At 36.0% G+C, this 14,293-nt stretch overlaps 1 protein-coding gene across 4 annotated transcripts; it reads right to left on the reverse strand.

Annotated features, from left to right (window-relative positions):
• Positions 1-2,953: 2,953 nt before the first annotated feature.
• On the reverse strand, positions 2,954-8,044 carry LOC114733962 (6-phosphogluconate dehydrogenase, decarboxylating 3, chloroplastic). 4 transcript variants are annotated; one of them, XR_003739115.1, is made up of 5 exons: positions 6,681-8,044; positions 5,536-5,609; positions 5,402-5,450; positions 4,598-4,716; positions 2,954-4,522 (listed from the first exon to the last, which is right to left on the reverse strand). XR_003739115.1 is itself a non-coding variant. In XM_028921442.1 (4 exons), exons 1-4 carry the CDS (start codon positions 7,966-7,968, stop codon positions 4,685-4,687), a joined length of 1,443 nt encoding a protein of 480 aa, XP_028777275.1. In that variant the 5' UTR covers positions 7,969-8,044; the 3' UTR covers positions 2,954-4,684. The 4 variants fall into 4 exon arrangements, 2 of the variants coding, with proteins under 2 accessions (XP_028777275.1, XP_028777274.1); XR_003739116.1 differs by having other exon boundaries at positions 3,099-3,350; positions 4,285-4,716; XM_028921442.1 differs by having other exon boundaries at positions 2,954-4,716.
• Between the last annotated feature and the right edge of the window lie 6,249 nt (positions 8,045-14,293).

A 14,293-nucleotide genomic window follows, 5' to 3' on the forward strand; every position in this document is an offset into this window, starting at 1 on the left:
CATAGGGTTGGAAAGACAAGGGAATCAAAGGAAAAGCAAGAGGAAAGCTATGTTACAAGGTAGTAAACTTACCTATATTGTGTGCTTGATATGTATGCTTGCATGATGTGGTTGTTTTGCCATGATGTGACTAAGTTATGATGAGATGTTTGTAAAATTATGTTTGCAAGTTTATGTTATATTCTGCCTTGGCAAAATGTTATGGAAGCATGAAATGCTTTAGCTTACTTTCCATGGCATTCATGTGTTAATGTTATAACATGTCATGCATGTGCATTATGTCTTGCATGTTTATGGGTAGTGTTTGCTACTGAGATTCTCTCGAATCTCACCCCTCCCTAACCAACCATTTAGGTCAATCAATGGTGGGCAATAATGACATGAGAGGCAGGGAGAAGAAAGTGGAGAATTATTTGTGTTAATGAGTGATGTTATTATTCAATATATAATTCTCCTATTTTGTAATCTATGTTATGGATGTCAATAATGCCATGTATTTAATTACAATGTTTATGGGATGAATAGAAATGTATGAAGATGATTGGAAAAGTGTAAACCCAATTTATGTATGCCAAAGAAATAGAAAGAATTAAAGTAAAAAGAGGTTAAGGGATAAAACATAGGTCATGGAGCAGTGAGTTTGTAGCTCCAGTTTGACCTACCGAATGAATAAGTTAAGCCACGAAATTTAGCAGAGCTATAGTACACATCCCAAGCTTTAAAATAAGAGATAGATCATCTTAATTGGATGTGTATACAAGGAGACACGAATTTTCAAAGTTAAGGCACATAATCTGGGAGTTCCAGAATTTACCAAATGAAAATTAGTTTTATTGATTAAACTATACGAATTGGCCATGGATAAGTCCAGTTTGATATTTTTCCCTTAAAGAGAATTGAAGGATCTTTCTATAAAATTTTAGAACACCTCAATATGATTTTTATGGAATTAGTTATGAATTTTTTCAAAATTGGACCTGAAATCTGAATTTAAATAGTGAATAGTAATCTGAGTAGTTATATTGAAATTTTTAATCGACGGGCTTGTATTTTGACTTGCTTGAACCATAATGCTTATAAATGCGTACTCTGAGGGGTTAAAGGTAGGATGTTTCAACCACCATTTCCTATTCCTTTCATCTTACCCTCCTCTTTCATTTCTCCTACTTCTTCCTCTAATGCAGACAAAAAAAGGGAGAAGAGTGAAGCTTTAGATTTAGATTAATTTTTATATGTTTACATTATGTTTTTTTTTCTGCATTGTATTTTGATAGTTCATGTTATGTATATTGACAGTTTATAAATTTCTGTCAATTTGACAGATTATCACTGTTAGTTTATCATCTTGTTTATCAGCTTTTGAACTTACTAGTTATTTTGAAAATTTATTCTAACCATCTGCTTAGATTCTTGTGTACTCTATTTTCTTATGTTTTGTCATCATAAAAAAAAAATAGAATGTTAGATTTATAGTTTTGATGATAACAAAGTAAGCAATTAAGTTTCTCTGCATAATTGGAACTTTGATCGATTAAGTGTTCGATCAGTGGTTAATCGAATATGTGTTGGATCATTAAATGCATTTTCTAAGCTTATATACTATTAAATTTTATCAATCACCAGTTAGATAATTCACTGTGTGAGATGACCTATTAGATGAATAGGATTGTTTGATCCTTTACTTGATCACTGGTTAAACTGTTTTGACATAAGTGCTTTCAGAAAATTATCAATCACCTGATTGATAATTCAAATGATCAAATAGCTGTCAGGTAAAGAAGACAATCCCTCTCATGTTTAAATAAAAGATTATTCGATCATCTTATTGCCTAAACGGTTATCAAACACTGATAATGGGTAAATCTCTTAAACTCACATACTATTTGGAGTGCTTCGTTATTTATCGATCACTTTATCAATCATTGGCTTATCTATGACTTACTCTAACATTGTTTTACAAAACTTCTCTTATTAATCGATAATCTGTTTGATCAAGATACTCTCTGATTTGTCCTAATTCTAGCCTTTCATTGACAATGATCGATCATGTAATCGATCATCAACATATCCTTGTGTAATAATTGTCTAAGTCTTTTTAAATAGTTTTACTATTTTTTCTTTCTTTTTACTTCATGTAGCTGCTCACTCTTTTTCATTGCCTCTTCTTTCTCTTTTTGTAACATCTACCAATGAGTCAAAGGCACAGAAGGTTATGAACTTTGTGACAAAAATTTAACAATATCATTTAATGTGAATATGCACAACACAGTTATCATTGACAAGTCAAAGCTATATTAACAATTATCACGGCTCATATTGACAACATATTTTCCTATTTCGCAGTAAGGGTTTTAGCCACACCAACCTTCATCTTCCTCATCAATTCCCATCGAACCATGATTAAACAGAGCAAGCCCACCTTCAACCCCCCACAATATACCTAAAAATAAAATACCCATCATCACCCTACCCACCTATAATAAAACCCTAACTTAAATGATCAAGCACACACCAAACCAAAAACATAAGTGGTTTTTGCCAATGGTTGACATGGGTGGAGTGGATGAGATTTTCAGATGGGAATGAGGAAGAAACATAATAAAGTTTGGGCTTTTTCCCTCTTACCTTATGTGCATAAAGTAGTGATTCTCAAATTGAAAAACAGGACAACTTTTATTTATTTTGGATGCATCTCACTAGGGGCAAAAAAGTCTTTTTACACTTCACTAAATTGTACTCAAGTCCTTTTAAAACTTCATGTTCATTACTAAGTTTCCTCAGATTTTTTTTACAGTATTTTATGCTCCATGAGACCTCAGTTATTTTCCCTTAAAAAAATTAGTCAACCTTCGTTATATTGGGCCTAACATTTACAGAGTTTATGGAGAGAACATGACGGTTGAAATTTATATCAGGATAAATGCTATAAAAACAATTTTTTAACGCTATGACATTCAGAACAAAGTCTGACAATTGAAAATCAGAACAAAAACAAAATCATATATGTCCAAAATATCCACAAGCGAATAGTTGGCAAAAAAAAAAAAATCCGAAAGCAAAGGACAAGTGATACAATAGTACGGAAGCATTAAATAAAATCGCCCAAAAGACTCAAATACTGCAAAAAGATATATATTACTGTTTTAAAAGTAGAAGATCCTGATATGGCAGAATGAAACCGAAGATGAACTCAACAAAGCGTGGTCGTCAATTTTTCAGGGTAGTGAACATTGGAGAGCAGCTTCATAGCATTTGCATGACTCTTTTAACTCTTTGACGTGTAGATGCAATTTGAACTTGCAATGCTCTGCATCTTGCAAACTGAGGGACTACATTGAATGGAACTCCCCCTAAAAGCATAATACACAAAGGCATTAAATGCAACATTGACTCAAGGTGTGATGATAGTAGGATAAGAGAAAACTTCAGATATAACATTATATCAAAGATTGTATGAAAACATCAGCCATATATTGTCTACGGATCAAATGTGTTAATCTCTATATCCAAATGAAAAGAATGGTAGTATAGAATGATCCATTATGTCATAGCACCATAACACCATAAAATGAAACTGCACGGACCTTTCAGCTTATTGCCCCTCTAATTCTCTTGTTTTGTGTATGACTTTCACCCCATGAAATAGACATCTTAAAATATTAGTTGAGTATCAACACTAAAGTGCAATAATTTGAAAATTAACTCAAACAACATGGTGATTAGTGATTACTAAAACATCGAACACAACATAACTTTAAAACATAGTTGGAACGAATTAGTGACCTGAAGATAGAAAGATCCACGTAAAAGTTTGCTCTAAACCAGCAGAAGTGCTTGTCATAGTACACATCTTCCATACAAGGAAGATTGGACGTACCATCACAAATGACAGTGCACTAACATGATTCATCAAGCAAATGGCATAGAAATCCAGAAAGTGCAAACCAATTCACAGTATCTTCAATGAATAGGGTGCAGAAGACTGATTGTCATCCCGAGTATTTTGCAAAAAGGACAGAACTCATCTTGAAAGTTCCCAGATTAGGAAAGTACATATGTGAGAACATGGTCTTTATACTAGCCATTGGTTGCATCACTTTGATTTTCCAACAATTGAAAAAGATTTGGCACTACCTAGCACAAATCTTCCACACTGCTCAGTATCTTATTCAGTTTATGCATTTCCTGATCTTTTACAATTTTAAAATTTGAGAAATTTGATGTAATATTTAATTATTTAATAGTCATATTCCCTTTGCCAGTACGGAAAATATTTATTCATACCAATTTACTCGTGTTTCAAGGAGTGCAGGTCCATTTACTAGAGAAAAATAGACACTTCATCTTAACGGATATTTGCGGGGTTAAAACTGGAAAATTTGCAAGATAGAAACAAGGCATCAAATATTACTGTTAGATGTAGTTAGAAGATGTAATTAGTAGTAGTTGGTAACTAGGGGTTAGAACTTAGCTCTTTAAGCATTTATTAGTCCTCTGAAAAGCTCTTTGTATTCCATCAGACCTGGAGAATAAAATCAGCAGAAACATTTTTCCTCTCAATATTTCGTCAATTATGATATGCACTTTCTTTACCAACCAAGTAACTTCCACGGACACACAATTTGGAAAACCGCAACAGATACAGGAAGCTGACAGTCCTCATAATTTAGCTTCCAAGTTGCTGCTATAACCAGACTCTTCCATTGCTTCTGATGCCTGCACAAGTGAAGAATGGGAGAATTGAGGTGGGTATATGAGCCTTGCTTAGAACAGAAGAATGGATATATCTTCAATTGCAACCCACTCAATAAAAAAAGATGAATAACAGCATGCATACAAAACCCAAGTCAATGATGTATGAAAGCCATATTGAGTAACCTGAGTTCTAAAGAGTGAATTCATACTAAGTAAGTGATTCAAATATCTTTATTTTCAATTAATCAGCTTTATTAAAATAACACAATGCACACAAAACTGATCTGTCAAGAAACTTTTCAGACAAATTAATGCTACGTGATTTGCTTTTCTCCCTAGACCTATGATGAATTTACCTGGTTTGATGTCCCTCTGCAAATATCCCTTTCAATGTAAATATTAGACAATTTTATGCCACTCCCAATTCGTTATTTTCAAATTCCACCATACAGCATAAACCATCCTCAGAGGATAATGCCGAATAATGAGCATCAGTTGACCTTTTAAACAATGCTGGAAGCAGTTTAAAACTTTTGTAAAGGAAGATTTATGGAAAGCCTGCGTATCAGGCAACTCGCAAAAAAAAAAAAAAAAAAATGAAGAAGCCTTTGGAACTTGGTCTACGAAGATATAAGATTGCATAGTACGTTAGGTAAGTACAACAGGTAATCTCAAATATTTAAGAAAATGTTTTGGCGTTGCATACCATCTTTAGTATTTGAGTAGAAAGATTTCAGCACTTGAAGGAGAAAGATCTGGTAGAATAACAAAAAAGATCCATTAAGGAAAATTTGTAAGCTGCATTTACAGATTCAGATCCAGAAGCAATTTGTTACGAACCTGAAATAGGATGAGTTCTATGTAGGTTTTCCTTTTCTCGAAACAGATAACGTATATCTTCAGGAAATCACCCCCTGAAAGGAAGAAACCGACATGATACAATTTTCAAGCACCATCAAAAAGTAAATGAATTGCATAAAGTTGCGGCCCGACTGCAAAATGTTAGACAATGGTAAAATTTATGACCATTCTAATAACTTAACTTTTTTATCATTCAACACTAAAAAATAAGAATGATTCAAATAGGGCAGAAACAAATAAAGCTTATCAGCAGTATAGGTAAACTGACAATTCCACCGGTATTAAAGCCTATTAGTCGGAACATGCAGCAGTTATTTGTTTCCATTCAATGCTTATTGATGTCCCCAAATATAGAAACTGCATGTCTTAACAATGTAATATTTTAAAAAGAGATTTGTAATAGGCCACTCTTTTCGAAAGGGTTTATTGAAAATATGGCATGGCGTCTCAACTATTTCAAAATCCCATTTAAAGGAACCGCATGTTAGGGACCTTCTAAGATATAAGACAAGATTTATTGTCTCCTTCCCACTCTTGCCATATTATTCTTCTGTCAAAATATGAAAATGCCCTTATTTTTAGTCTAACTTGTTCTGACTTGTTTACTCAAAATAATAGCTCTACTACAAACTAACTTGAAGTGAGCAATCATTTCTCACAATCGACATATAAAATCCAAACACCGTGAAAGCATTCCTCTAAATATATGGAAGTGAACCATCAACGATTAGGGGTTTACCAAGGAAAACAAACGACTAAAAAAATGTATAAATCAAGCCAAAAGGATTGCCTTTCTTTTATTACAAGTAAAAACTACTTGAGTAAACAATATTTGCTTGGCCTAACCAAGGATCCTTCAAGACACTTGCAATTTTAACTGAAACGGTGAATGATCAACATCAACCCAAATAAAACATCTAAACAAACAACTCAATTCAAAGCACCAACACTATTGCGAGCAAGTTTTGTCCACTCAGTATGAAAGGAACCAGGGCGGTCAATTCGCTCATATGTATGAGCCCCAAACAAATCCCTTTGAGCCTGAACAAGGTTGGCTGGAAGCCTAGCTCTCCTATATGTATCAAAGTAAGCAAGACTAGCACACATGCCAGGAGTGCTAATACCAGCTGATATAGCTAGTCCCACAACTCTCCTCCAAGCTGCTTGTCTCTGCACCATCTCTCTCGCAAATTCTGGGTCCACAATCAAACTAGCCAGGTTGGGGTTTCTCTGATATGCCTTCTTAATCCTATCAAGAAACACCGCTCGTATAATGCACCCACCTTTCCAAATTCTCGCCAACTCACCCAAGTTCAAATTCCATCCCTTCTCGTTACTCTTAGCCCTCAGCAAATTCATCCCCTGAGCATAGCTACAAATCTTGGATGCGTATAAAGCTTGCCTTACATCATCTATCAATCGCTTCTTGTCAATTCCACTCTTCACAGATCCCCCTTGGTCATTCAATCCTGCCTCCTTCAATACATTGGACGCATTCTCTCTCTCATCCTTGAGTCCACTCAAGTATCGGCAGTCCAATGAAGCAGCAATAGTCGGAGCTGCCACTGAGAGTTCAGCTGCTTGTTGTACAGTCCATTTTCCGGTACCTTTCATACCTGTTTTATCCAATATCTTATCCACCAAATCCCCATTTCCAGATTCGTCCTTAACTTTAAAAATATCAGCAGTTATCTCAATCAGGAAACTCTCAAGCTCCCCTCTGTTCCATTCAGCGAAAATCTGAGAAAGCTCCGAATTGGACAAACCCCCAACGTGCTTCAACACGTCATAGGCCTCTGAAATGAGCTGCATATCCCCGTATTCAATCCCATTGTGGACCATCTTAACAAAATTACCAGAGCCACCCTCGCCAATATATGTAACACAAGGGCCATCCTCGACTTGAGCAGCGACTTTCATCAAAATATCCTGCACATTGGAGTATGCCTGATAAGAACCCCCAGGCATTAAAGAGGGTCCATGACGAGCACCGTCTTCGCCGCCAGAAACACCCATACCCAAGTAGAGTATACCCTTATCAGCAACTTGTTGGATTCTACGCTCGGTGTTCTCGTACCACTCGTTACCTCCATCGATGATGCAGTCGCCGGCCTCCATGTGTTCGGAAAGGGCTGCAATGGTCTGGTCAACGGGAGCACCGGCCTTAACAAGGATGACGACTGATCTGGGCCGTTGGATAGAAAGGACAAAATCTCGAGGGTTGTACTGACCGACGAGGGGGAAGGTGCCCTCTTGGCGGGCCCGATCCACGGTCTCGTCGACTTTGGAAGTGGTGCGGTTGTAGACTGAGATAGGAAAACCTTTCTCGGCGATGTTGAGGGCTAGGTTTTGGCCCATGACGGCGAGGCCCGCGAGGCCTATGCGGGACAAAGCAGCTGCCGAAGCCTCCATAATAGTAAGGGGGAGAGAACGGAAATTAGAGAGGAGGGAGTAATGGAAATGGCGGCTAGGCTACATAGATCAGATGAGGCAAAAGAGGAAGAAGTATCTATTTATGTACCGGCCGGGCAGTTGGACTTCGGGTTTTTTTCTTCAATTTTATTTTTAATTTAATGCAAATGGGGCTGGCGGACTCGTCGAGGGTATCAAGGGACAGTGACTCAACCACCAACGAGAAGGTGCCGTGACCGTCGTTGTTCCCAAGGAGGCTGAAGTTGTATGACTTCCACTAAACGACTTCGTTTTTCACCTCTTGCATACCGGTGACTCGATCTTGGGAAAATTACCCACAGGTCCCACAGAAGATAATTAATTCAGAAAAAGTTTCTAAAAATCCCCAAATGCTTCCTAAGTCCCTAAGGACTTGCGGATAATTAATTTCAATTGTGATATTACCTACTTACCTTCATTAATTTGAGTCTGAATAATTTCCCCGTCTTAAACCCTTGGCCACTCTGTTTCTATCAGGACTATCTTCTTCGTGTTTCCATTGTTTGGGCCCCTTCATATGACACAGGCGGCTTCAAATCCATTGCCGGCGAGCTTCAGTCACATCGTTGGCGAGCTTCGCACCCCATCATCAACGAGTGTCGCACCTCACTACTGGCTAGCCTCGCACCCACCCATAGATTTGGCGATTACGTTTTCTTCAGATCGCGACTGTTAGAGGTGTTAGCTATCAAAGAGAGCTGATGAACTGAGAGAGGAAGAGGCCACCGACTTACCATCTCCAGATTGAAGGGTTGTTTTTTCTCCTTTTATGTGAGATTTCTTGTCCCTTATACTCCATCTACTTCACCATTTCGTCTTCTTCTTCATTGTATTTAGCTAAAACTCAACGGCATTTGTTATGCGTGCTAGGAATTAAATTATAAGTTTTTTTTTGGTTTGCGGTTAGCATGGTCTTTGGAATTAGTATTGAGGATGAATTCAATCATATTCTGATTTCTGATGACATATTCACCTCACTTTGTTTATGGAGGAAGATAGTGGGGCTGGATGTCATGGCCTCTAGACCTCTGGTCACTCTAATCATTAATTAGAGAGAGAGAGGGAGAGAGAAATATTAAAAAGGGGCAAGAGAATTTATTTCCCAATTTCATATAAGGGCCTTACAAGTAGGTAATTGATGCCAAGTTTGACAACTCGTAGCCCATTGATCCAGTAAGTCCCTGGCCAAATAAATTTCTATCAATAATAGATGCTATCTAAAGAGCCAAATTATAATCGATGTAGGATTTCCAACAAATATCATGTCAAGATAGAAATGCATTATCTCTCAATTGTATATACATAGATGATAGATATTCATAGCTATGTAAGCATCAGTTTGCTCAAGTCTATTACATTTCTGTGACCGATGAGCCTGAGCATTTGATTCCTTCCCACAAATCACCATAAGGATGACCCCTACTTGTTTTCCAGCCTTCCAAGTGCGAATGAGATGTTAAGCTGCTATAAATCCCGTTGAGTGCTAAAACTGCACAATTACACTAATAAAATTAAGAATTTAAACTTTACAATTAAAAAAAGAAAGAAAGAAAATGACTTGAAATGTGAAAATAATGGAAATTTCCAATTGATTCATTAAAAAAAATTAATTGTTTCAAACAAGCATGAAGTGACATCTGAAAAGAAAAGAAAATGCATAGCTTCATTTCAAGCTAAGCCCCGAATAATAAGTTCACAGGGTTATGGATATTGCAAGATAAACTAGTAAGAACAAACATACATAGATTAATGCCAGTTAGTCCAACAAGATACTTCGGTCTTTGTCCTCTTTCCTGATCTATCATCCAGCTTGAAAGAAGTAACCTTCATATTTATTCTATTACAATAGTGAAATCAGAAAATCGTTGAAATTTGTTCAAATTTATTTTCATATTATGGAAGGTGGAGAGTATTTTGATTGGAGTTGCATCTCTTCATGCTACATTGACTCTAATGATTGAAGTTGACAATGAACTTGTAAATCAAGCACTAGATCTCTTTATTGATTCGAGACAACCTTCTATAGAATAGTGGCAGCATTGCTAAATGCACATGTTAGTCATTAAAAAATAACCAAACCCATTGTACTTAATGCTTTTATCAAGAGACTAAGGATGCTAAAGTTAGTAACTTGTAACAAGATTGTTATTTTTAAGGATTGATTTACGTATTTTCTAATTTCAAGGACTAAAGTTGATTAAACATGCTAGTATGGGACCATGTTATTAAGGTACTCTAACGTAAGCCATGGATTGATTTACTGTATCATTCCAAAAACAAATAACCCATTTTTTTAAGTGACAAGTAATCAAAAAGTTATAATGTGATGGCAGTATTTTTTTTCCTTTTTGAGGTTTAGCAAAATGGCTAAAAAGAGTAAGAGCAAAGATGGACAAAGGTCTAGGAACTTCTCTGGATACATACTATTTACTAAAAAATTTTATAAGAAGAGCAAGAAGAAGTTTAATTAAGTATTTTGAAGAGGGCACTAACTCTGTGAAAAAAGTTTGGGAAAGTTAACAGAAGAGGAGAGAGAACAATATAGTAAAAGGGCTAAAGAAATTAGGGTCCCACCGAAAGGGAAGAATTATATTGTTCCCTTCCACACACCGTGTACTCCGGGACAATTTATGGAAGTTTGCAAGCACTTAAAAAAAGTAAAGATAAGATGGAAAGGCTGAAAAGAATTGATTTTGATAAACTAGTTGAAATATGCTACTCACAAATTTATAGAGATTTTTATGGTGAATTGATCTGTATGTTTGAACTTGTAAGTAATAAAATTTCAATTCAAGGGAAGACGCATGAAATAGGGCTTGGAGATGTAAATCAATTGATGGGCCTACCATTTAAGGGGTAAGAAATTAAAATGAATGTGGAGAATGAAGATAAAACATTTAAGGAATTAATGAGTGACTATGGGAAAGTGCCTTACAAAACAATAGGAAGATGGTTGATTGAAGGAAAAGAGGATGAAAAGTTTGAATTCTTTTTTGTTATGTATGCATTAGGAATCCTCTTGTGTCCTGGCTCTAGTATATGGGTCAGTGATAAAGTGTTGAAGGTCATGATGGCGACAAATAGTGTTAGGGTTATAGTTTTGATGATAACAAAGTCAGATATTTTGGATTAAGTATTTTGATCGATCAACTGATCGATCAATCATTTATCGCTAAGGTTTCAGATAATTGTTCAAGTGTAAATCAGGTTTATAGTAGGTATTTTGATCGAAGAACTATTCGATAAGTAGTTAATCGATAAAATGATCGATTATCGCTAACGTGGAAATCACACAAGATTATGGTTAATTATCGATCAACTGATCAATAATATCAGATAAACAATGAAGTTACTGATAAAGAGAAGCAAATCTGAAGTGTATTTATCGATCACATGATCGATAAATCAGTTATCAATAACGACTTCGATAAAAGGTAACACGATCTACTTGTTCTGCACATTAATTCTGTTACCAATTTATCGAGCATATTCTCGATCATTTGTTTATCGATCATATGTTCGAACATTATGCTCTAACTCTCTGTATGCAGGTAATCATCTTTACTGATGGATCGATAACCTTATCGATCATTAAATCATCGATCACATGATCGATAATCAATGTCTTTATTTACTCTTATTTAGTTTTCCTGCAACCAAATTATCGATAACATTATCGATAATTTAACTTGTTTGCATAAATATCTTTTCACATAACATGATCGATAAAGAGTCTAAGGATTGCTATATTCGCATTAACTTATGTTGAACTATTTTCGATTACCTAATCGATCATTGATTTTTCGATAATATGATCGATCATTCAATTCCCTGAAACTCATGTTTTCACAAAACGTGATCGATAATCAGTTTCTTGCCTTACAAGATTAAATTTCTTTTCACACTTTATTCGATCACTTGTTCGAATATTCATTGATCGATCACCTGTTCGATCACTTCAGATAGTCTGTGTCTTTTACTGAATATATTCATATTCATGGTTTATCGATAACATTATCCATCATACATTTATCGATAAGTTGTTCGATCATCAATGACTGAAGTTTCATTTCAATAACATTTGAATTATCGATAACCTGTTCGATCAAACAAGTGTTCGATCACTTGTTCGATCATGGAACGATTTCCGTTTACTATGATAATTCTTAAAGTTAATGATCCAACACTTGATCGATAATATCGTTGATCTAATTCGAAGAGTCTTCACTCTGTTTATCGATAACATGATCTATCATCAAGTAATCGATCATCTCTTCGATCAAACATATCCAGGATGTCTTTCTGCTCTTCTTATAGATAAATCATTTCGTCCCAAATCATTGAATGATAAATTTGTTTTCTCTTCTTAGTTCATGACTAAAGTATTCACCGCAAGACTCTTATTTGTTTAAAGCTTAAAATATGCAGATTAATAAAAAAAAGGATACAACGGCTCTTCAACGGGATTACGTAGACTGCAACCTACAGTGTCAGAAGCTCAGGCGCATTAATGGCGGAACCGTTGAAACCAGCGAAACACGCAAACGGAGTCACAACGGCTAGAAGCTCTTCCGTCTAACGGCTACTTAACGATATCAACTATAAAAGGCGCGAAGAAGCATTAATGAAGGATTGAATACCGAAACTACCACCTGCGATTATTTAGTCTAGCATTCAATACTCTGTTTTCACATTACTACCGAGCATCAGTGTTCATCATTAAATTCACTCTGTAAGAGAGCCAATTACTACTCTTATCAAATACTTGAGTGTTACTCAAGAGTGTGGACTCTTGAGAGGGCGTGTATCCTTACGGGAGTAAGGGGGAGTGATTGAGCGATTCCATTACTGTACCGAGGCACCAAGAGCCCTGTCGATCTTGGAAGATAGTGAAATACTCAGAGGTGTTCTGGGGACTGGAAGTAGGTCAAGTGGTTAAGACCGAACCAGTATAAATCTTGTGTCTTCCCTCTGTGGTGAAATTTCTCCTGACTCTGACTCTCTGTTTTTATTCAATACTGTCACGCATTTAAGTTAAAATTTTTGTAACTCACCCAATTCACCCCCCTCTTGGGTGAGATTGTTTCTAACAAATAGTAGTTTGGACAGCATGATTGGAGCAGTTTTATTTTTAGAGAATTATGCAACTCAATTACGGAGTTCAAGAAAGGAAAGAAGAAAGGAAAAGCTGGTGGAACGAAAAATGTGGGAGGTTGCTTGTACTTCTTAATGGTAAGTGTGGGTATGATTTATTTACTTTGATGTTAGTTGTATTATCAATTTGCGATGTGCTGTTATCAATAGGTGCTATGTGTGTTGTAATTGGTTGCTCTATATGTTGTGATATACTACTCTGTATGTTGTCATAAGTTGGTATGTACGTTGTCAAATGCTTATGTGTATGTTGTGATTGGCTTGTGTGAAGGTTGTTATTATCTTGTGTGCACATTGTCATTGGACTCTGTTGGTTTGTCACTTACTTATATATATGTTGTAATTGGCTGCTGTGCATGTTGTCACTAGCCTCTGTTAGTTTGTCACTTGCTTATGTATAAGTTGTAATTGCCTGCTATTCATGTCATTGGCCTCTGTTGGTTTGTCAGTCACTTATGTATAGGTTGTAATTGGCTGCTGTTAATGGCATAAATGTAGGTTGTGATTGGCTAATGTATAGGTTGTTATTGTATGCGGTTGATGCTGTCATTCGGTCAAGCGCAGGTTATCAATAGTTGTTGTGCATGTTGTGAATGACACAAACATAAGTTGTGAATGGCTGATGTGTAGGTTGTGACTGTATGTTGTTGATATTGTCATTCGATTAAGTGTAGGTTGTCAATGGCTGTTGTGCATGTTGTGAATGGCACAAATGTAGGTTGTGATTGGATGATGTGTAGGTTGTGACTGTATGCTGTGTATGTTGTCATTCAGTTAAGTGTGGGTTGTGATTGGCTACTGTGCATGTTGTAAATGGCACAAATGTAGGTTGAGATTGACTTATGTGTAGGTTGTGATTGGCTGCTGTGTATGTTGTTAGTGGCCTCTTTGCATGTTGTCATTATTGTATAGCTAAGTTATTATTTATTTGATATACAGATTTATTGCCTACAACACTTTCCTTTGGGAAAAGAAAAAGCTTCAAAAAATGAGAATGTCATTATCTATTGGGATGGGGAAAAAGTGAAGGCAAGAGTAAAATCAAAAAAGAATAGTGACAGAGGCATACTACATGGTGTTACCAACGTCAATGGGGCTTCATCTAGTGCATCTAATACAAAAATAAAGCTAA

This window comes from Neltuma alba, unplaced genomic scaffold (genome assembly GCF_004799145.2).
Source record: "Neltuma alba isolate B1F8T4 unplaced genomic scaffold, ASM479914v2 tig00013049_pilon, whole genome shotgun sequence".
NCBI lineage: Eukaryota > Viridiplantae > Streptophyta > Magnoliopsida > Fabales > Fabaceae > Neltuma > Neltuma alba.

Excerpts from the sequence above, each read along its gene's own strand:
- LOC114733962 (XM_028921441.1), bottom strand. The coding sequence starts at position 7,968 with ATGGAGGCTTCGGCAGCTGCTTTGTCCCGCATAGGCCTCGCGGGCCTC.